The 24,241-nt window shown below is 39.0% G+C and overlaps 1 protein-coding gene across 3 annotated transcripts in view; it reads left to right on the top strand.

Annotated features, from left to right (window-relative positions):
• The window catches only part of HECW2 (HECT, C2 and WW domain containing E3 ubiquitin protein ligase 2), a 239,868-nt gene that overhangs the window by 170,713 nt on the left and 44,914 nt on the right, over positions 1-24,241 (top strand). For all 3 annotated transcript variants that reach the window (XR_004344036.1, XM_032594456.1, XM_030324947.1), the window contains exons 17-19: positions 7,053-7,136; positions 12,397-12,506; positions 23,964-24,084. Coding sequence is in view for 2 of the 3 variants with exons in the window: in XM_032594456.1 (XP_032450347.1) it covers positions 7,053-7,136; positions 12,397-12,506; positions 23,964-24,084 (315 nt within the window). In the remaining variant the exon portion in view is untranslated. The remainder of the gene's footprint in view (positions 1-7,052; positions 7,137-12,396; positions 12,507-23,963; positions 24,085-24,241) is intronic.

Below are 24,241 nucleotides of genomic sequence, written 5' to 3'. Positions count from 1 at the left end.
TCAGTGCTTTTCCCAACCTGACAAGCATGCTGTTCCCAATCACAAGAAAGTCATAAAAATTAGACGAGCTGTCATTTTGCATATTCGTGTACTATAGCATCTACTCAGTAATCCATGGTCCACTGGAGCATCTTGTGTAAGAAGTTTTAGTTAGCAAAATTGCATAAATAAACTCCTCAGTTGTCTAATGAGAGATCTTAGATTCCGGACCACAAAGCAAAACAAAAAACAAATCTCTCCTCTTTTGCTAACCACAAAATAAGGAGAACTCTGTTTTCTTTCTTTCCCACCAGCTCTAGCCCCACTGCATAGACATACTTCTAGTCAGTATCTATTCCTGTCAAAGTACCCCCTCCCAAAAAAAAAAAAAAAAAAAAAAAAAAAAAAAACAAGAAAGAGGAAGCCCAAGGTTTCTACTTTTACTCTGCTCTCCACATTATTATTTACTGCAGTTTAACATATTTTTACATTTCCACCATGGGAGATATCAGATGATTTAATCTACCTGAACAGCACATCTAACAGCATCGTTGTCTCCAGTGACTTGATAGAACCTTAATAGACCCTGACAGAGGGAAAACTGCTGGGTCCCAGTTGGTATCTTTCAGTTTTGTTTTTGTCTTTCTTTCTGCTTTTCAAAGTCTTTTTTTTTTTTTTTTCAACGTTTTTATTTATTTTTGGGACAGAGAGAGACAGAGCATGAATGGGGGAGGGGCAGAGAGAGACGGAGACACAGAATCGGAAGCAGGCTCCAGGCTCCGAGCCATCAGCCCAGAGCCTGACGCGGGGCTCGAACTCACGGACCGCGAGATCGTGACCTGGCTGAAGTCGGACGCTTAACCGACTGCGCCACCCAGGCGCCCCTCTGCTTTTCAAAGTCTTAAGAGTCTCTAATCTCCTAAAGATCGGCAAGGATTTTTCTTTTTTAGTGACACCCAGGGTCTTCAGCTGAGCCCATTCTTCTAACGTAGCTCTCACAGGGTGATCTAATGGCAAGAAGTTATTTGATAGGTTTTGAGATAAGTTTCGCTTTATTCCAAAGTACTTACAAGTTTCTACTTACGCTTTCTGAAACTATTTACAGAATCTGATCATAAAAAGCTTATGCTGTCATGACAAGTAGAAGGAAGCAGGGACATAAATCAATGAGATAATGCTGTTCCTCTTAGAGTGTGTGTCATGGTGCACTTTTATTTTCTGAAAAGTTTGTGGTAGTTAAGCATCCTGCTTATCACAACAACATAATGGGGAAGTTCGTATATCTAAGAGAACATTCTGCTTTTATAGTGAAAAACTGCATTGTAAGAAGCATTCCCACAAACGCAGGGGTGGGGAAACAGTTGGGGCTCTTTAATCTCGTATTTCAGTGATATCTTTAATAAAAGATTTATGCATGGGATAGAGCCACTGTGTAATTGTGTGTCAAAGGTAACAGTGGGCCTTATATTCATATTCCAAGTGAGGCTTCCCCATACCAGCATCCTTCTGTGTGTATGCTTCCTCATCTGTGGCACAGCCGCTTAAAAGAAATATCCCTTCTTATGCTCTCCATGAGTATAATGAGGAAAAGTGCTAGCTGGAGGGAGAGTCAAATGGATACACCTATTTACTTTGTGTTTTTATGTTTGCTCATGATTCCTCCTAAACCAGAGAATGGCCAGCAGTTTATTTAGTTTGTATCCATGTGTAGTTTTCTCTTCCTTGAGACTGCACTTGTGTATCTGTGACCGTGGAAAGGCTATGGTTTTCTATGCAATGGGATATGGCTTTAGCTTTCAACTGCTGTATTTAAGTCACTGCTCCTCTAACTTTATCTGTCATGCAAATACGATGCTACCAACTTTTCCTCTCCCCCCCCCTTTTTTTTTATTTCCTCAGAAAAGATTTATTTCCTTGGCTAGAAAACTCAACATCCATAAGTCAGTACCACCTCCTTCAAGTGGGCACTGTCCTCCACGGGTTACTATATCCTACTAGCGGCTCTCATTAGAAGACAGTATTCATGCTAAGAAGCTTTTTATATATGTGACATTAAAATAAAAGTCAAAATAATATGTTCTGATATTTTATTTGGAGACAAATATATTCATTTAAAAAAGAACCTTTTAATGATATTTTATTAGTGAATATACTGAATACAAATTCAATTAAATTTTTGGTATTGGTATTTGTACAACACTACATTATGAGCAAGGATCTATGTGTCATAAAACTGAATTAAGAGTTGAGAATAATCACTCTTGTGTGGTTATGAGGTCTAGCCAGTAAATCTACTCCCTGCTGGTCTAGCTTTCCCCAGGTATAAGGATAATTATTTTGGGTTTCAGGTTGATTCCGTTTCTATTTGTGAGAATCATGTGACCATAACAGACCTACATTTCCAAATCTTATGGGAAGTAGAAATAAACATTGATCTTTCTACTGTGTGGCTCTATCCTTCAAGTCAGACTATGTCCTGTGACTATAGTAAAGGGTATGAACAATCAATCAAATAGTCGATGCTAATTCTCTTTTTTTGGCGTTACACCATTAGAGAAATCATGGGATTTCTCTAAAATTGCCCTCAGGCAGTGTTTTTAGACCATGTATTTTTGAAGGTGTTACTGAATGGTATGTGGGTACAGAGTCTGCAGTCCAGAGAGTTTTTGTGGTTTCGAGGCATTGCTGCTTCTGATTGTTTCTAGTCACGTGTCCTTCTTTAACTTCACCAAAAATGTTGGTTGGTTTCAATGAGAGTATGTTCTGTGGGAATTCCGGTCTTGAGACTATGTTTCATTGTCCTCAAATGATCTTCTGCTAGCGTTGATCTTCTGGGGTGATTCTGTGCACTTGAGGAAGTGGTTACAAAGGTCTAACTGAGAGACAGCAACAGCTAGCAAGCTTTTCCTGTGTTGTCTCTGTACAGTTTAGTATCTTGTTAGAACAGTCGTAAATGTTCGTATTAAAAGATTGCCTCTTTATCCGCCTTTGCACTTCCCTCGCGGGGGGGGGGGGTCTGTTTTAGCAAACAATCTGATGTCAGCTCTCTGCTTCTCTTTTTCTGCGCCGCAACAAAAAATGATAGTTTATTTCAGACACTGAGTGGAGTCAGAGAAATTTGTTAGGAGCCGACTCTGTTATAATCTTGTGCCCGGTTGTGTTTTACTGAGCATTCCTTATGTGCATAGCACAATGCTAGGTACTTGGGGAACATGAAAATAAAGGAGGAACGGCTTTTACTTTGAAGAAATTCATGTTTCAGGGCGCCTGAGTGGCTTAGTCAGTTAAGCGTCCAACTCTTGATTTCGGCTCAGGTCACGATCCCACCGTCAAGGGACTAAGCTCCAGGCACTGACAGTGCAGAGCCTGCTTAGGGTTCTCTCTCTCCCTCTCCTACTGCCCCTCCCCCCAACTCACACTCTCTCCCCCTCCTCTCTCTCTTTCTCAAAAAACCCCCTCATGTTTCAAAAGGAATTTATGTTGTAAGTGAATGGCCGGCCCAGTGAGAAAGTACACTGGAGGACGTGCTGGAACGTATTCTAAAGGACACACAGAGAGAAACATATCCATGCAGAGAGGGTCAGATAGAAAGTGTTATTTGAGTATTATCTTAATCCTCGTTAGGAACCACGAAAATTGAATAGGATTTCTTCATTAGAATGAATGCAGTGAAGATAGGAATTAAAAGGACTGCGACAGAGTCCTTCTAACTCTGTAAATTGATAAAATAAACTTGAATAAATATAGTAATATAGCTCTCAAATGTCCTTCTAATCAGAGTCATATGTATCTTTAATAATACTGCTCAAGCTTGTTATGTTTATTTTAGTCACTGAGTGGACTCATGGAAAATTGTTAGGAGCCAAAACTGTTATTTTCCATTCTAAAAGGAAAAATATTGCAGATCTACAATGTTGACTTTAATCCCTTTTATTTTAGTGAAATGTAAGTGTGCACAAATATAAAATATGCAAACACTTCTTACAACTTTTATGAACTATAAAACCAAAAGACATATAAATTAAGGAAAAACTGTAAAAAATAACATTTAATTGAATCATATTAATGTGAGATTTTGTTGTTCGGAATCCAAATTACCAATATTGAGATCGTGGTCAGTGGAAAAATACATTTGTGCTTTTTGTTTCACTTGTGTTTGACTTGATTCTTTCCATTTTGTATCTAATGGTTCACCAAGCGCATCTGTGGCAATATTGTGGCCATCATTTTTCTAAATCAATAGCTTATTTTTGTCTACTAATTTACCTACCAATTTTATTTTTACCTACTAATTCATTGTTCTGATGAGCCAATTCATTTAATACCCCCCACTACAATAGTAAAGAAAAAAATATTTTTAAATGCACCCTGTGATGATTCTACCACTACTTTTCTATTTGTAAAAAACTATTGTAAAACTTGTTCTCATAATAAACTGTGACATCTTTAAGGCTTTAGTTAACCTAAATGCATAATTTACTTTCAAAATCAGGGGCACGTGAGTGGCTCAGGCAGCTAAGCATCCGACTTCGGCATAGGTCACGATCTCACCATTCATGAGTTTGAGCCCCACATTGGGCTCAATGCTGACAGCTCAGAGCCTGGAGCCTGCTTCAAATTCTGTGTCTCCCTGTCTCTCTCTGCCCCTCTCCCGCTTGCACTCTGTGCCTCTCTCTCTCAAAAATGAGTAAAAACATTTAAAAAAATTTCAAATCCATTTATTTTGTTATCTCTTTAGCCTATAGCAATTTATATATATACATAACCTTGCCCCAGTTCATCAATGTCAGTATGCAAATTAATACTGCAAAAGAAAAGCTTTGCCTTTTTAATTGGTAAGAGAATTGTGTGTGTGTGGTAGATGGGGACTGCTCCTACCATACTTACCATCCAAGGCCCTGCCCACCTCATGGCCTGCTCACCAACACTTTCCTCTCTGATCTTGGAGCAACAACTGTCTTGTCAATGCAAACAGGAGAACTGAAGTCAAATGGCAGTATTCAGTCATAAGTGTCATTCAGATTATCCAAAACGTGCCTGCCTAAATAGTAGCAGTTTTGATCCTCAATGTGAAAACGTGGAATTTTTTAATTCCCCCAGAATTTGAGATGATGTCTATAGATTTCTAGCAGACAGTGATGCCAGTTTGAGAAATACCGGTATGGAATATCAGGCAAATACCTAATAACCAAGATGTAGTTCCCGTTTGTTTTTGTTTTTCTTAGAAAAGATTGGCGACATTTCTGAGGCTATCTGCCGACCTTCTCTTCCTCGGCCTTCGTGTGCTTTCTTGACGTTCAGTGAACCAGTGCCCTCTTTGTTTTTATGTGAAAGGACTTTATGGGATAAGGGTGGGTATAAGGCCTAAACAGAATCCAGTGAAGGGAATGGCCCTATTCTATTTAAATATTTTCATATAATACTAGAATTGGCTTTCTCTCTTCCAGTGCTCCATGAACTCTTTGAGGAAGGAACTAGGTCTCCGACCCTATTGGATACCTAGTGTGTGATAACCAGGCCCAGCATGCAGTAGACCCTCAGAAAAGCGAAAGAATGAATGTTAGTATAAGAAGGTCCTTAGTGGCACAGTGTGCACCAGATGACAGACAGCCCCAGTGTCGTGTTCCTGAAAGCATATGACTCTTGGCTGGTCAGTGCCATAAATTAGCTGGCCTGGTAGAAAACTAGCCTCAGCTTGCCTCTGGTATGTTCTGGCTTAAAGAATCAGACCAGTTGCCTTCACTGTCTAATAGTATCTGAAAAGTGATGAAAAGTTTCCCAATTGGCGTATTTCCTCCGGTGTCTTTCCTTTTCATCACTCTGTCATCCGTGTGACTCAGGAAGCTGTGATCTTTTCCTTGTTCCCAGGAAGCCACAGTCCACATCACTCACCTTGCTCTGTGTAGCTCCAGTTAAAGAAGTGGAAGGAGAGTGTGCACCCTGTTTGTTTTCTCGTTTGTTTGTTTGCCTGATCCATTGTGATGACGGGCTAAGGAGATAAACTGTGGATTTATTGGAGATAGCTTTTGATTGTTCAGGATCAAAGTATGTTCTTACTGACCCTTATAAGAATATTTCTTGGATTAAGTTATTGTTCATTTTTCTCCAAGACAACTTTTCTCCAATGTAGCTTTTTTTCTTTATCTTATACAAATTAATACGGTGTGCTTTAAAATAGTATCATGTAAATGAAGGGAAGCAACAGGAAAATTTGTATTAAAATTTTATTCATATAAAGAATTGAAGATAGTAGCATATGGTGACTCATCAAAAAGAAAAACATGCCATTTTTACATAATATGTAATAAAATAATGGCAGAAATAGCTCACATTGTCATGTTTGATATGTGTAAGTATAAGTATATACACATTTGCACAGGTATACACATAATCTGTTCCACCAACTGTAGTAACTAAAAGTGTTTTGGATTTTTCTGTTATTTCAAAGAGCCATATGCCTTTATATTGAATATATAATAAATAGATACTATCTGTCTCCAAGTAAGAATGTGCTCATCACACATAATTTAGAGGTATACCCCCAGGAAAATAGATGAATATCCCTACACACATGCGCGTGCTTTTCGGAATAACAGGGAATTACCCTGAATGATCCAGACAGTTGCTCAGATTCAAGCCCACAGCAGGCTTTAACTCAAAGCAAAGACTGGGTTGGATGGTACCACTACCTCTAATAGTACATGGGCAGCAAAATGAATGAAAGCAATAAAGGAAGCTTTTTCCAGCATTAGGACGTGGTGATGTTGATGCTCACTGGGTCCTCCTTGAAAGCAAGGACGATGTCTCTCTTGGATGTGGATTCCCGTATTATGCATTAGATACCACATGGTAGATACTGTATATATAAATGTTTTACATATATAATACTTATAGATATGTTTACATAACATATAACATAAATATTTGTATATGTTTGTATAACATTGTGTGTGTGTGTGTGTGTGTGTGTGTGTGTGTGTTGTGGCTACTATTTTTTAAATGGTACCTAAGTCACTCAGTTTTGTTTCAAAAGCCTACCACATATGTTTTGAGCTGTTTCTTTGCCTGCATAGGGAGAAGATCCAATTTATCCGAACTGAAGGGACCCCAGGATTGGTGCGTCTTTCAAGTGATGCAGACCTTGTCATGTTGCTGAGGTAGGTAACCAGCTTTTGAAGTACAAAGTCTTTCTGTCATCAGATACTATGGAGCATTTTAGAAAATAATATGCCAATATTTGTAGCCTAAGAATGTCTCCATTATTTTCAAAGACTTGTGGAATACTCATGTTGAAAACGTAGCATGCTGGTTTAGTGATAATTCATTTCAGATTGCATTTCTTATCCTAAGATCTGTTTGATATATATTCTTTTACCCTGGTGATAAATGAGGTGGTGCTGGAGAAGGGCAAGGTTAGTAGAGGCCGATGGATAAAATGTCCCCTCACAGAATGGAACAGAAGGGTATACAAGGCTTTACCCCTTTGGAGTAGAAGAGAGGTTGAATTTATATTTTCTTTCAATTTTTTTCCCCCCTCAAAGTGTGCTTTTCTCCTTTTTCTGATTTGTCCTGATTTTTTAAAATGATTTTGAAAGTTTAGGTTTTGGAAGTTAGATCAGAAAGTTGCAATTTGGTGACCGGTATTCACTGCCAACTTGATGGCCCTTCAAAAAATTAACCAATTGTGGGGCTCCTGGGTGGCTCAGTTGGTTAAGCGCCCGACTTCAGCTCAGGTCCATGAGTTCGAGCCCCATGTCGGGCCCTGTGCTGACAGCTCGGAGCCTGGAGCCTGTTTCGGATTCTGTGTCTCCCTCTCTCTCTGACCCTCCCCCATTCATCCTCTGTCTCTCTCTGTCTCAAAAATAAATAAACGTTAAAAAAAAATAAAAATTAACCAATTGTATTTTCTTTCCTGATGGTTAGATCAGCTTTGGTTTTAAATTTTAGAGAGTTTAGAAGGGAAACTGGCAAGTTTTCATAAGAGTTTTCATTTTTGATATTATCCTACAAATGTAGGAGGCTAGAGTAAAATAACACCTTGCTCTACCCAATAGTCGAGACACTCACCACTGTAACTTCCAAAGAATTAAAGGGAAAATCATGCTGAACCAACCACACGGTGTTTTATTTATCCCAAAGTGCTAACTAACGATCTCATTTGTGATATTCATGATGATCTACACCCTAACCATTTCTAACTGCCTACGTGGTAGTTGCTCTGTTTGTAAAACTGAAGTCAAAAAATTGTTTTCCTTTACTGGATAGTTGGAGCATAATTCAAATCATGTCCCCCAGAGACTTCACCTTACCTGATTCTCAACAAGACCTGTTGGGAGGCAGGGTCGCTTCTCAGTCTGAGAGATGACTGTGACTCTGCCGGAGTGAGCTAGTTCTGAAAACAGACTCTTGGTCAATTAGTATGTGGCATGATGTTTCTACCATAGTTTAGTTGGTGATAAAATAGTTTTGTTACAAAATTCTGAGTAGGATATGACACTCTCGCTTCATTCTAGACATCTAAAGCTTTTAATTTACGCTAAAGAATTCTGCTTTTGGAATTAGTAGAAACAAAAATGATTACAAAACAGAAATCATGATTATTATTCACCTTGTCTTAGTTAAATAATCTTTAGATGGTCTAGTCCTAAATATTTTAAGTTACAATATAGCTTAGAATATTTGTACTTTAATAAACACTGCTGTTTGCATGAGTTTCTATGTGTTATGTGGTTGAATTTTAAAATATTTGAAAACTGATGTACATTTATGTTTTATGTATGTTTATGTGTGTGTATATATCTACATACACACACACACATATATACATACATATATAAACACATATTAAGAACAAGGCTACACTTTCCCCCATTTGGAAAATAAGCATGTTCTTTGAAGTTAATGGGTCTTTGGAGAAGCATGAGAAATTCACTTATTAAATAATTGTTCTATAATTATTACATGCAAATGATGTTATTCAATTCTAGACTTATTTCATTTAGATGATCAAATGTAATTTATTATTTTAATAATTGTACAAATGGTGACACAATTATCACATGTGTCTACTTAAATAATGTTTAATAGTTACTAAAACATTTTCAGATATCCTCAGTTCTTTATGTTTCATTTTACTTTGGAGTTTGAGTAGTTTGAATCAGTGACTATAAACTCCAGCAATGGGCTAGTTGCACATGTAGTGAAAGATTCTGTGTCTATTTTTGTATTGTGTCTATTTCTTAAAAAGGAAAATCACTCCTCGTACAAATGGACTTGATTATCGGCAAGCCGCAGTGTAGACATGCCGTAGTTCTAGGAAATTATTCAATTCAAAATAAGCCCGTGTAAGGTTATTTTCCAAAATAGCTGTTCTAAAACTCAGGAATTTGTAAACGACCTTGCTGCATTTGTTAATGATTGTTCTATTTCATATATTCTTTCATTCACTCAACTCTTATAAAAAATGTACCTCTATCAGATTGATAAATTTAGCTGCATTAGAATTTTAAATTTTATATAATGAAGGATACCATATATAAGGCATAATGAAATGTAACACCCTGGAAGAATATATTCACAACACATAAAACAAAGATATTATGAATGCACAAAGAGTGCCTTTAAATCAACTTGGAAGAAAAGAGCCCAAGAGAAAAATGGGCAGAGGGTATACAAAGGCATGTCATAAAATTGAAGTAAGAATAGCCAGTAAACTTACAGAAAGATGCTAGCAATCATAAAATGCAATTTCCAGTAATGAAATAGTATTTCACACCATCGGATTAAAAAAAAATCAAAAAGTGGGATAATATATAAGGTGAGATTTAGGGACTCTACTACTGTCTGGACTTGGTGGGATTACAATTTCTACAACTTTTTCAGAGTACGATTTGACAATGCCTTGTATAGTTAAAAAGGCATATGTGTTATGACAGAGCAATTCTGTTTTTAGATACATACCATATTTATACTAAGAAATTCTTCCATGTTCATGGGGCAAGAAACACAGGATCCTCATTGCGCTGTTACTGATAAAAGCACAAAGTTGAAAAAAATTAAATGTTTGTTAAAGAGACAGGTAAAGAAATTGATTTGTTCATAGAATGGACTCCTGCATAGCAGGTAAAAGTCATAAACTAGATACTTATGTGTCGACATAAGTTCAAGAATGTTATATACTTACATAGCCCTTATGTAGTTTTTTAGCAGTGCATAAGGCAAAACTATATTCATCTATGGATATATGTTATAAATATAAAACTATGGAAGGAGGATACCTTGTTAAAGTCCTGATAGAGGAGGACAAGAGGGGCTTCACTTACACACTATACACATACAGATTATACATGCATGTATATGCAGATTTATAAAGGTCTGTAAGTATGCATGTGTGTTTGTCTGAAGCAAAAATAATAGTGATAACATTTGTGAATCCTGGATGATATCTCTCAAGTGTTTTTATATTACTCTCTATCTTTTATGTATTAAATTTTCTAACAAAAATATTTCTATCAATATAAAAGATATCAAAGTATTGATTATATTTAAAGGAAATGATAAATGGAGCAAAAGGACACAGGTATAGGTATCCGAGGAGAGTGTGTTAATTCTTGCTCTTCAGTTAATCTAGTTATAGGTTTACCGACCTTTGTGGGATCAACTGTTACATGGGACTTTCCCTTCAATTAATTTAAAATTCACATTATTTCAATGGTCATTGATTTACTGACAAAGAAAAAGGACCTTTTCAGGGCTCAATTTGGTACTATCCATGTGATTAATTCCTGCTTCTGTTTCCAAAACTTTTGACTTTTGTAGTTTAAAAGTGGAAAGATGGCTTTAAAAAATAATATCATGTCTAAAAATTTGCTACAGCAGCGTGGCAGACGTGTGCATGTGAATGAAGAACCAGCACAAGAATCATCAAGTTGTTATTGCGTTGCTATAACCCCGGATTTCTCAGCCTCAAAAGTATTGCCATTTTGGTCTGGATACACCTTTGTTGCAAGGAACTATTCTGTGTTTTACAAGATGTTTATCAGCATGCTGGCCTCTGCCCACTAGATACCAAAAGCATACCCTTTCCCAATTATGACAACCAAAAATGTCCTCCGACATTGCCCAGAGTCCCCAAATGCTATGAGAGGAGTGCAAAACTGCCTCAGTTGAGAACCAGTGCTTATAACCCTTGAGAGTCTTTTCCTTAATCTCTGAGTGATTCAATTGCTGCTCCTTTTTTTCTGAGTGTTTTCTGAAAACAGGTAACAGGTTTCTAGATTTGGCCAAGTGGGAGGAAAACCTGCTTCTACCTCTTAATTAAAAAACATCAGGACTCTTACTTTTATTATTATTTTAATTCTACTTCATCAACTGTCAAGAGCTTAGTGCAGTTGGTAGTATTTTTATCAGAATATTTAATGAAAAGTCTGTCATTCTAAGATCTCATGTCCCTGGTTAATATCTTTTGGGAGAGTCCTAGAAAGAAAAATTTCAATAGGGAGACAAAAGACACTGGACTGAATAATCTAAAATCAAAATCCTCACATTTAAAAAACATTGTGAAGCCCGAGTAAATAAGGGAGCTAGTTATTTAGGAGTTGTAATTATTTAGGAGGTGTTTTGTTTTATTTGGCTTTTAATTGTCCAGTTAAATCCTGAACCCTTTGCATATTGAGACCCTGTTGTATATTTTTTAGAATGAAGGTAGAGAATATATTTTGAGCTTCTGTTATGAATTCTCAATAAACATTGTCTGCTGTGTTTGAGTCTTATTCTTAAATCTAAAAACCTAGGTACTGTGATCAAGCAAACATGGAAATTCAGACTCACATATTAAAGTGGGAAAATAGAAATCTAGGGGAAAAACAAATAGTTGTTCTAGGGAAAGACAAACACTATATGATTTTACTCGTATATGGAATTTAAGAAACAAAACAGATGAACATGGGAAAAAAGAGAGGCAAACTGGAAAACAGACTCTTAACTATAGAGAACAAACTGAGGGTTGCTGGAGGGAGGTGGGCGGGGATGGGCCAAATAGGTGATGGGGATTAAGGGTACTTGTTATGATGGGCACTGGGTATTACATGTAAGTGATGAATCACTAAATTCTACACCTGAAACTAATATTGCACTGCATGGTAACTAACTAGAATTTAAATAAAAACTTGAAAAAAAGGAAAAAAAAATCTTGTTGTCCAAAGTTGGTAGGAAAATAGGCAAATAATCACAGGTTTCACAGAAGTTGCAACAGACGGCTGTTTGTCCCAAGAATTACCTACAGGAGGAGGACAAGCGCTCCCTCTGGAATGTGAACTGGACCTCAGAGTGAGAAATTGACTGTCTTACTCATGTGGAATGAGGCTTCTCCCCACCTATTTGGCTAAAGTATGCATTTTGTTTCTTGTCTTTCCCCAGTTTATTTGAAGAAGAGATAATGTCTTATGTGCCTCCACATGCCTTACTTCACCCCAGCTACTGTCAGTCCCCACGTGGCTCCCCCGTGTCCTCTCCCCAGAACTCGCCAGGTGAGTCCCACCTGCTGCTCACGGTGAATCGTCTGAGAAGTATACCCTAAAGTCAGACCTTCTGCCCTTTGTAAAGGACAGTAAGGGAACACTTAGGGCGTATCTTTAGTGTTAGCACAAATGCACATTGTGTGCCACGGCTTGTTTCCATGGCAATTCATTTTGACAGGAAAATAATGGCATTCCGAAATAGGAGGATAAATGTTAGCAGTATGATATACTCAGATACAGGATTTACTTTTCATTATATCATGTAGTGCCTAATATATATTGGAACATATCAGGACACAAAGTGTTATGTTAGCTTTGGGATTTAAAAAGTCCTAGTTAGGGGCGCCTGGGTGGCGCAGTCGGTTAAGCGTCCGACTTCAGCCAGGTCACGATCTCGCGCTCCGCGAGTTCGAGCCCCGCGTCAGGCTCTGGGCTGATGGCTCAGAGCCTGGAGCCTGCTTCCGATTCTGTGTTTCCCTCTCTCTCTGCCCCTCCCCCGTTCATGCTCTGTCTCTCTCTGTCCCAAAAATAAATAAACATTGAAAAAAAAAATTAAAAAAAAAAAAAAAGTCCTAGTTAGAAATCTTATTCTAATAAAAAAGAAATCTCTACTTTCAAGAAATAATACGGGATTAAAATTAGTTGAATGGACTTGGATAGTTTTTTCCTGCAATAATCACTAACTGCATTAGATAGGAAGACTAGAGACACATGGGTAGATAGAACATATTGCTAGAGAAAATAAACTAAAATTTTTATAAAATTTTTAAGTTTATTCATTTACTTTGAGAGAGAAAGCGCACACACAAGCAGGGGAGGGGCAGAAAAAGATCATGACCTGAGCCGAGATCAAGAGTCAGAAGCTTAACCAACTGAGCCATCCAGGCTCCCAACAAACTAAAATTTTTAAGTTCAGATTCTTTTTTGAAAGAGGTATGGTATGAATTAAGCAGTAAATGGATGTATGGATGAATGGATGGTAGAAAATGCAGTTTAGGAAATGAGTTTTTTAAAGGAAAGTAGTCATCATGTTGACAGAACATCAGCTGTATTTATTTTTATTATAGGCCATGTATTGTTTACACTTTAATAGCTATCAGAATTTAAAACTATTTTAATAGAAATACAACCTCCATATGTGTCCCTAGAAGCTACTCTATGGTCTTTGATATATGACATGTTTTCATAAATCCTATGATAATGAAGCTACTGCCTAATTGAATACCACAAACAGGAAAAGGTCTATTAATTTGTTCTTTAACACAGATTTATTGAGCATCCAACTATGATCCAAGCAAGGAATTAGACTCTGGTGCTACAAAGATGAATAATACCATCTCAGCCTTTGAAGGATTGGTGGTGGGGCACTGAGTCCACAAATAACTCTGTAAAGCCCTGTGGTTAGTTCTGTAATGAAGAGAAGTTTGGGAACACAGATACGGGAACGGTTTTTTCCTTCAAGACTGGGAGCGGGTGTTTGGGGAAAGATGAAGACAACAAGTATGAGCGAGCCTTGAAGGGTGATGAAGGTGAGCCAAAGGAAGGAAGGTGTTCTGGGTGAATGAGGAGCATAAGCTGAGTCTCAGAAGCATGGAAGTAGTTTAAGCCAATTAACAGATACAAGTAAGAGCAAGTTCTCAAAGCTCAGGTTGGAAAGATAGGCCAGGGCTTAGTTGGTCATTGAAGCTTTATTTTGTAGTCCATATGGAGCGACTGAAAATTTATAAACAGAGGAGTATCCTGTTATACAAAGATCAGTTTGGTAGCAATTTGGAGGCTGGATTAGAAGACAAGAGAATGGTGGGGCGCCTGGGTGGCTCAGTCAGTTAAGCATCTGACTTTGGCTCCAGTTATGATCTCATGGCTTGTGGATTTGAGACCCGTGTCGGGCTCTGTGCTGACAGCTCAGTGCCTGGAGCCCGCTTCAGATTCTGTCTCCCTCTCTCTCTGCCCCTCCTCTGCTTACGCTCTGTCTCTCTCTCAAAAAATAGATAGATAAACAAACAAACATTTAAAAGAAGACAAGAGAATGGAGTCTAAGAAACGACTTGGGAGGCTGTTGCATTAACCTGGGTGACCTGCTAAAGGGCTGGATTAGAGGTGATGGAGAAACAGAAATTAGTTCAAAAGATATGTAGGAGATCTAGACACAAGGACTTTGAGTCTCCACCACCGAGACTACTAGGCAGATGGCAACACTATTGGCCAAGGAAAGGAAAAAGATTAGACTGGAAGGGAGAGGTTAGATGAGTTTAGTTTTGGACATGGTTTGTTGAGGAATCTCTGAGCCATCCAACTAGAGATACCAAAGATGTCTGGAAAAGATAATCGTGGAGCTCAGGAGAGGTTGGTGGCCAGGCATATACATATGCTGGTGGCAGTTGAAGCCCAAGGCAAATTAGAGGAACTAAGGAGGACAAGCTCATGGAAAGAAGAGAAACCAGAGGATGGTAACATTGAGGAACTTCAGTATTTAAGGGATGGGCTGAGATGGAGGAGCAAATGAAGGAAAGAGAGCCGATGGATTTTGGAAGAGAATTAGGAAAGTCTTTTCAGGAAAGCCAGGCTTCGAGGAATAGAGAGTGTGGCCAAATCCTCAAAGCATTCAAGAAGGATAAGGCCTGAGAAGAGGCCATTGGATTTGAAAGTCATGAAGTTATAAATGTCCTTCGCCAGAGCAATTTCTATGACATGAGAGGTTATAAACTCTACTGTGGCCAGTTGCAGAATGATATAGGATGTAAAGGAGAAACCAAGAGTATAGAATATTCTTTCATGAAGTAGGTGGGTAAGAAAAAAGGAAAATAGGACAGTACTTAGAAGGAGAAGATGGGTTAAGGAAGAGGTTTTAGGATGGAGAAGTTGAGCATGTGTGTGTGCAGAGGTCAGAAGATGTGGGTGGAAGGAAACTAGTTTGTTGGAGCATCGATCATACAAGAGACCCATGGGAAGGCAGGATGCCGGAGACAAAAGTGAAGGCCAACTTTGGAACAAAGTAGGGTCACCTATTTTGATGATCCAGGATGAGAAGAAATAAGTATCTGACACTTCAAGTAAGTTTAAAGGTATAGGGGAACAATCGATGGAATGTATAGCTGGCCTCAATCATTACTGTGTGTGACTTTGGACAGTTTACTTCCTTCCCTGAACTTGACTTTATTTTTCTATAAAATGGGAATAATAGCAAACACCTCCCATGGTTACTTGGAGGAGAACACCTTGTCTGGTGCCTGCAACATAACAATTATCCGATAACTGTTAATTTATCCCCTTTTGCTTTCTTTCTGGAAATCTGATCCTGAGAAGTGTAGTTTGTCCATGTTTAAACCATTAGTAACTGGGAAATATGAATTCATTTCTCCCTGATTTGCACAGCTGGCTGCCTAGGTATTTAATTGTTCTGACTGGTCTTTATCTTAGCTAGGAATTATGATGGAGTTTAAATGGGTCGTCCCTTTACCTGATGCTTTGTGGTTAAAGAAATGAAGGTGTGGGGCGTCTGGGTGGCTCAGTGGGCTAAGCATCCGACTCCTGATTTAGGCTCAGGTCATGATGTCACCGTCGTGAGATGGAGTCCTGCATCGGGCTGCACCACACTGACGGTGCCTGCTTGGGATTCTCTCTCTGCCCCTCCCCCGCTCATGTGCACACTCTCCTTAACACACACGCACTCTATCTTTCTCTCTCTCTCTCTCTCACAAAAATAAATAAACATTTATAAATGAAAAAGAAAAGAAAAGAAAGGAAAAGAAAAAAGAAAGGAAAGGAAAGGAGAAGAAAAAGAAAAAAGAAAAAAGAATAGAGAAAAGAAAAGCTGTATGGATTATTGCTCATTCCAGTCAAGGCTCTCCTTCCCAAGGGCTTTTCTTCAGCCCATCCTCCCCAGGAAAAAGGTGGATCAACAGATTCTGTCCCTTCCTGATCCCTGCAGAGGCATGTGCTCTTGGAGACTGGCTGGGCATTCTTTGAGACCGTATGAACATTCTAAATGGTGACTGACTTCTCTCCTTTTCATTTAGCGTCACAAATGTACACGAGTCATCCATGGTGGTGGTAAAGATGCATTCTGGAAGCACAGTTTGAGTCAAACGATTTCCAAAGATACGGAACCCAAATATATCTAAATTGCTAGCAGTGTTTGTGGTGGTTTTAATTTTCAGGGAGAATCATCTCCACATTTTTGGCCTACTCAGTTTCAGGGGGCTTCATTTGATCTTGAAATTGGGATGAGCTGCCTGGTATCAGTGGACATTACTGTAACTAATTCCACATGATATTGCAAGGCCAAGACTAGCTAGCCTCATTTACCCTGTGGAGGAATCTTCTGACTTTTTGAGTAAAATAGCCTCTCCTTCTACCACTTTCCTGAAGTTTTTTTGTGAAACACATTTCAAACAGATTTTTTTTTAAGCGGTCTCTTCGTCCTTCTTGTGACTAGAATTTCATCTCTTTTAGTATGAGGATAATATTCTGAAAATTATGACAATAATAAATTTGAATGATCTTCTTTCAGAACGCCTCGGGATCTGGTAAACTTTCCACACTTTTCCTCATTTTGAGCATATTTACATGTCTTTTCAAGTGCAGAAGAGAGAGGGGCTTCGGAAACTTTGACTTGCTGCTTTTTGCAGCTGTTAGAGTGCTCACCTACAATTTGTCAAAATTTCGGAATGTGAAGGTTTGTTTTTCTAGGACCGTTATAATGCCAGTCCCGACCTTAGCTATGCCAGAAGGGAAAAATCTTTCCAAACACCATATAGTTCATTATGCCAAATATGGGACCCAGAAGTTTATTTAAGGACCTTTTGTAACTCTACATTTCTAGGAATTTAAATTCAATAACACCTAATCTATCTAATATTATTGAAGATGTGCTCACTTATGTGAATTTTCCACGTAACCAAAGTTATGATTAAGTGTCAGAGAATTTGTTTAACCCACCGTTTGCTGAAACTCTTTCATAAATACTTTGTATTTCTTTCTGCTTCCCCATATCCAGTACATTGAGGATATTTCGTGGTTCAGGGGCATCATCGTACAGAGCTGTTATTACTTGACTAAAACCGGACTGTCTGGAAGCTAGGCCAGGTCACACTCAACACAAACAGACCAGAGAGCTCTGAAGAGCCACGGTGGTTCTTTGCTGAAGGTTGTCTTGAAGGCATGGCTTTCAGAGGGAGTTATTCCCTGCCCCCCCCCCCCCCCCCCGCCCCCGAGCCACACTAGGACCCTCTTTCCCTCTCTCTCTCCCTCCAGAGTCTTAGCGTCTTGGCTGCTATTTATCTCCTGCTCTTTTCTCTTTCTCTCCTTTCCTCCCTTCTTTCCACTCTTCCTCCATCTTGCCCACAGCCTGAAGTAGCTTTATGCCTTTGAACTCTGTGGGCTCCAGGCACTGACCCCGCTGTGAGGTAAAAAAATCTGCATATGACTTTGACTTCCCCCAAAACTTAACTACTAATAGCCTACTGTTTCCAGGAAGTCTTACCCATAACATACAGTCAATTAACACGTAGTTTATATGCTGTGTGTATTATGTCCTACATTCTTATGCTAAAGTAAGCTAGAAAATAGAAAATGTTATTAAGAAAATCATAAGGAAGAGAAAATACTACAGTTCTGTACTGTATTTATTGAAAAAAATCCACATATAAGTGGATCCAGTCATAAATCTGTGTTGTTCAGGGGTCAACTGTACTTGTTTTTAGAAAGTATTCTTTCTGTTTGCTCAGCCCTACAAAGATGTACTAGGAACCAAACACTACAGACAAAGGATGGTCCTTGGATGGGTGGAGACAGAGTTGTTGTGATTCCAGAGACTGAAGGAAAGCCAAATATGGTCTCTGTCACAATATATGGGTGTTTTTATGTTTGTTCTATTGTTATTAGTCTCTCGTGTCCCCAACCCCTAATGCTGTAAGAGAATACCTGTTATTGGCATTCCCTACAGCTTTGCCTTTTCATAAATTTCTTCTGGAGTACATGGGTGGCTCAGTCAGTTAAGCATCCGACTTTGGCTCAGGTCATGATCTTGAGCCCCACATCGGGCTCCGTGCTGACAATGCAGAATCTGCTTAGGATTCTCTCTTCCCCTCTCTCTCTGCCCCGCTCCCATTTGCGCTCTCTCTCTCTCAAAATAAATGAATACATTTTTAAATAAATAAATAAATAAATAAATAAATAGCTTCTGATTTTCAAGGATTAAAAAATCAGCTTATCAGGTTGGTTTTTAAAAATAGTGTGTAAATACAAAGCACCAGCAAACTCAAAACAGTGATCTAGGGCCTTTTATTGCTCTTAGAGAGTAAAGCAAAAATGCAAGGACTTCAGTGCTTCTGCTTTGTGGCAGCCATTTGGAGATGTTTTTTCATGTTAATTGTCATTGTTGAGCCATGTTCCAGAAGGTGGAGTTTTCCAGAAATTATTGTAACGCTTGATGGTTTGTTCTCATTCACTAACAAGGAATTGTAAAATAATGATGATGATAATGATAATAATAATAATAATAATAATAATAATAAATTGTTTAAAAAGTCATAGAGACTTTTTTTAGAAAGTGAGCCAGGAAAGAAATGGACTATTGATCCATCCCAGTACACACCCAGAGCCAAGCTTGATTAGCCCAAGCCCCATCCCATCCAGTGCATGGTGAGTGCTACTCATCAAAGCAATCTGGGATCCTGGCACACCTGGAATCCAAAAGACCCAGACTTCCTAGTGGTTTGATGCCAAAATACTAATGCTATCACCTGAAGTATTTTGTCAGGTAGAATTCTTTAGTTTGTACATGATTAAGCAATTTTGTAATGATAAATGGAAATAGTATCATACTTTATAGAAGTACTTTAGGTCTGCCTAGCAATGATAAAGAAAAAAAAACTAATATCTGTTACTGAAATTTTTTCCTGCAAGTAATTAACATAATGCTGCCTATCCATGAAGTCAGTCATGTATTTGATCAGTTCCTAAATGCAACATTGTTTTTTTTGTATCCGATTTTATTTTTTAAGACCATAAAGACCATAAAGTTACTCTCTATAGGAGTATTGTATCCTAGAACTTTACTGGCAGTTATGGTTCCCATACAATTCTATTAACTCAGTCTTCCAAGATCATTTTTTATTTCTAAAGTGGAAGTAACATCGTTCCTGCCCTGGAATTTCTTGGCAGTGACACCTGACTTGCATTAAGAACTTGACAAGGGCCAGGAGCATAATTTATTGTAATTTTTAAACCATGAAGTAATGTATAAATGATTTTTTTTTCATAATAGAACTATTAAGCAAAAGAATTTTTGCATTTAACAATTTCTGTCTCCAGGGTCTCTGTAATTGAATCTCTTTACCTGAGCGTAAGTGGAGTCAGAGCTAATTTTTATTAAGTGTCCATATTGATATTGATGGAATGCATTATGGCATTTCCCACATCCTTTTAAACGTCTCAAATTATACAGCAATAGTATGTGTGCTTTTATTTTAAGTAACCAACTTTAGAATCATGTTTCTTTTGAGTCCTGAAAGATTTTTATTCAGTCTTTTGTTTTTCTTTTTCCTCTTCCCTATTAATGATTGTGTTCTTGAAAGCTGATTCATGACGGCTGCTTTCTGAACTGTCTGGGTTTACTAGCTTACAGTTTCTCAGACTGCAGCACCAACAGCCTTATGATGCCATCCCTGAATGGCCCTGTGCTACACTGCCCTGTCCCCCAGCCATGCAAGAGAGCAGCCTTAAGCTGGTGGAGATCATGTTCCTTCATGTTGCAAACGGTGCCTTTCAGATACACAGGAAGCACTGCCTCTGTGTTGGTCTCTGGATGTTGCCCAGATGTTTCATTGGTTACATTTGACCTTCCTGTAGGGGATAATGGGTCTCAACCTTGGCTGCACAATTGGAGTCTGCATAAAACGCTTATGCCTGGGTCCTGCCGCACAGATTCTGATGTAACGTGCCTTGGGTGTGGCCTGAACATTGGGATTTTTTAAAGCTTCTTGAGTGATTCCAACATGCAGTCAGGATTGAGAAGCACTGCTGAGGAGCCTCACCTGTATCCTTGAGCTTTTAAGGTCAAGTTTATTTGTTTCCTTTATGACACAGTTCTTAGCTCTCTGGCTAAAAGATTCATAAACATGCCAACGGACCTCTGGACAAATCATTGATCGATAGCCAATTCTATTAAAAATCCACTCTTGGGGCGCCTGGGTGGCTCAGTCGGTTGAGCGTCCGACTTCGGCTCAGGTCGTGATCTCGCTGTCTGTGAGTTCAAGCCCCGCGTCGGGCTCTGTGCTGACAGTGCGGAGCCTGGAGCCTGTTTCGGATTGTATGTCTCCCTCTCTCTCTCTGACCCTCCCCCATTCATGCTCTATCTCTCTCTGTCTCAAAAATAAATAAACGTTAAAAAAATTTTTTTTTTAAGTCCATTTTTGGGATGCCTGGCTGGCTAAGTCGGTGGAGCATGTGACTCTTGTTCTCAGAGTTGTAGGTAGGAGTCCCACGTTGGGTATAGAGATTACTTAAGAATAAAATATTTTTAAAAAATCCATTCTTAACACCCTAACACATTTCCCCATGTCTTTAGTATTTACTTCTATGCAGATAATATCAGTAACAGCTAACACCTACGCAAAGGAACCTCAGAAAGTGCCTTATGTACACGAACTCATTTAATGCACGGGTGTGGGCCTGGTCTCCCGCCAGAACTCCAGTACTGCGTTTTCAAGTGCCTATGGAGGATACCCACCCTGAACAGCTCTCGTCTCCAGCACAACATGTATAAAGCTTCATGTGCCTCTGTCTACTAGCATTTTCCACACTTCTTTTAGCGTCAGATGGACCTGGCTCAAATCCCAAACCTACCATTCACTGGCATATGACTTCAGTTTCCTTAGTTACAAAGTGGTGATGATGGTGATAATAATAATGTCTGCTTCATAAATTTATGTTTCCCAAGATCCTCTCTGTAAAGTGCGTGGTTTCTAATGCATAGCAGGCACTTAACAAACGACAGTTACTCTTATTGTTTAAAAACTTGACCGTGTTACCATCAGAGCTTCCTATTTTTCTTCCTTACTATCTGTTGGCAATTCTTATTTTACACTGTAAACGTTTCAGTGAGTCACCACACTGCCCTCAGGCCTCCATGGCTGCAGTGACTCCTAACTGGGTCCCCTCCCTTTGGATTCCTCCCCTCCTTCCCACCCTGAATCCACTCAACACATTCTGAAAACCGTTGCTGAAAAACCACCATGTGTTGGGGCGCCTGGGTGCCTCAGTCAGTTAAGCGTCCAACTCTTGACTTTGGCTCAGGTCACGACCTCATCGTTCGTGAGATTGAGCCCCATGTGGGGCTCTGCGCTGACAGCACTGAGCCTGCTTGGGATTCTCTCTCTCCCCCTCTCTCTCTGCCCCTCCCCCACTCACTCATAATAAATACATAAACGTTAAAAAAAAATACACCATGTGTTATGTTCCTCCCTAGCTCAGAAATCTCTAAAGTCCTCCCCCTGCTCACTGCATCCTGCCCAAACCCTTCAGCTAGGTTTTTAAAAATTTCCTCACATAATTTGGCTCCAACTATCTGATTAAATGTCCCAGTTACTCTGCACACTCCCCTGTGCTCTGAGTTAGTAGGGTCTCCTCGATCATCTTTCAAACATGCATGTGGGGCTTCTCCCAGCTCTCACTGCCCTGCCCCAGCGTAAGATATAGATTCTCTTGTGTTTACGAGGCCTGGCTCCAATAAAGCCTCCTTTTGGTGATCTTTTCCATCTTGATCTCTGCTTACCCTCCCTTACTATCACTTTTCTGTAACACCGATCCCAAATGCAAATACTGGGGGGAGCCAGGCAATCAAGATCATTGAACGGCTGTGGCACAGTCTTCATTTAATGGAGCAGCTGGCCACCTTGGCCTGAAGGAAAATGCAGGCCAGTTGTTGAAAGAGTTCCCCAATAATTTTCAAGAGAAAAGCTGTTTTCTGGTTTGTTTTTTTTTTACTTGAAATCTCCTAATATTTAAATGTTGGTAGTTAATTTAAATCTTTAAAAACAATTATATGCCAAGCAAAATAGATCATTAGGGCTGGGTACAGCCCCAAGGCTATAGTTTTGTCTCCTATGCTTTATAGTTTGTTGACCACATGGTTTAGGACTTAATTATTTATCTAACTGATGTGTTTTATTTCTGTCTTCCTAACCAAAATATCTACTTCAGCAACCCCACCTTCCTCATCTGTACATATGTTGCTGAACTTAACATAGTATTAGCAATAGATAGTAATCACTTAGTTGACTCATTAAAGAAATATTTAATGAGTTTGTATGGCATGTCATTGCACAAGACTCCACAATTTTTGTTTTCTGGTTCCTTTCGTTGTGTTGTGAAATAGTTCATGGAAATGTTCAGCGTTTTTTGTCATGGCTCTGCGTCTGATTCCCATATTTATCATCAATTTTGTGTCCCAGCTTGTTGGTTAATCACTCTGTGGCACAAAGCTAGATTTTTGTACGAAAAGAGGAACACGCTGTGTTACTCTTATATTTTATTAATGAGACTTACCATTGGATGCCATATGAAACATCTTTATTTTTCTTAATGTTTATTTATTTATTTTGAGAGAGAGAGGGAGGGAGGGATTGAGCCCACGCATGGGGGAGGGGCAGAGAGATTGGGAGAGAGAAAATCCCAGGCAGGCTCTGATAGCACAGAGCCTGACACAGGGCTCAGTCTCACGAACTGTGAGATTATGACCTGAGCTGAAATCCAGGCAGATGCTTAACCAACTGAGCCACTGAGGCACCCGGATGTGGATGATCATAGCACTTGGCACGTATTAGGAGTGTAACAAATAGCATTATTATTTATTCTTTGCTTTGCCAGGAAACATGGTGACTCTGCAGTTATGTCTGAATTCTGTGTTTATATCAAGATTATTTTACCCTGCAGTATAAAATGTATGTTAATTATAAGTCTAAAGTAATTTTCGGTTATAGTGCCTATCTAGAAGACATTTTGTACATTTTTCATAGGGCAAGTCTGGAAACTCGCTGTTCTTGCTTTATATACCACGTACTTTCACATTGTAACTTCCTGTATAATTGCCATGATATCATCTCAGCAGCAAGCAGATATTCCACCCTGAACAGTTACCATCAGACATGAGTAACTCTGCTTGACTCATATTAGTTTGGACTGAAGAGGGAAACATATTTGACACACACATGGTCACACATTGTAACTATGCAAACAGAATTGTTATTCTCAACCAAAATGCCGCATAGAAATATCTTAAGACTTTACTTCAGCTCTGTTAGAGCCTCCAGCTTGAAGAGGTGAGAAGCAAAGCCACTGAAAGAATTGCCTCCTTTTACTTGTTGACTGTGTTCTCATCCCTGGCAGTGTTTTTACATGGTGATGTGATACATCAGGACATTGCACAAACCGGGACCCTTCTCTTTTTATGGTTTGCTCTAGGTACTCAGCGTGCCAATGCCCGGGCTCCTGCCCCTTACAAGCGAGACTTTGAAGCCAAACTAAGGAACTTTTACAGGAAGTTAGAGACTAAAGGATATGGACAAGGCCCAGGGAAATTAAAGTAAGTCAAAGTGATACAAACCACAGGCTTGGGTGGTGGTGAAGGGATGGGATGCAGTTGGGAATGTAGGAAATTGATTGTGATTTCAGATGACCAGTCTTTGTTTTAGTCAGTGTAATCATTTTGGTAATGATGTGTGAATTACAGGATCATCGAA

This window comes from Lynx canadensis, chromosome C1 (genome assembly GCF_007474595.2).
Source record: "Lynx canadensis isolate LIC74 chromosome C1, mLynCan4.pri.v2, whole genome shotgun sequence".
In the NCBI taxonomy this organism is placed as follows: Eukaryota; Metazoa; Chordata; class Mammalia; order Carnivora; family Felidae; genus Lynx; species Lynx canadensis.
Note: the sequence above shows the minus strand (reverse complement) of the source record. Positions and strands in the feature narration are given on the sequence as shown.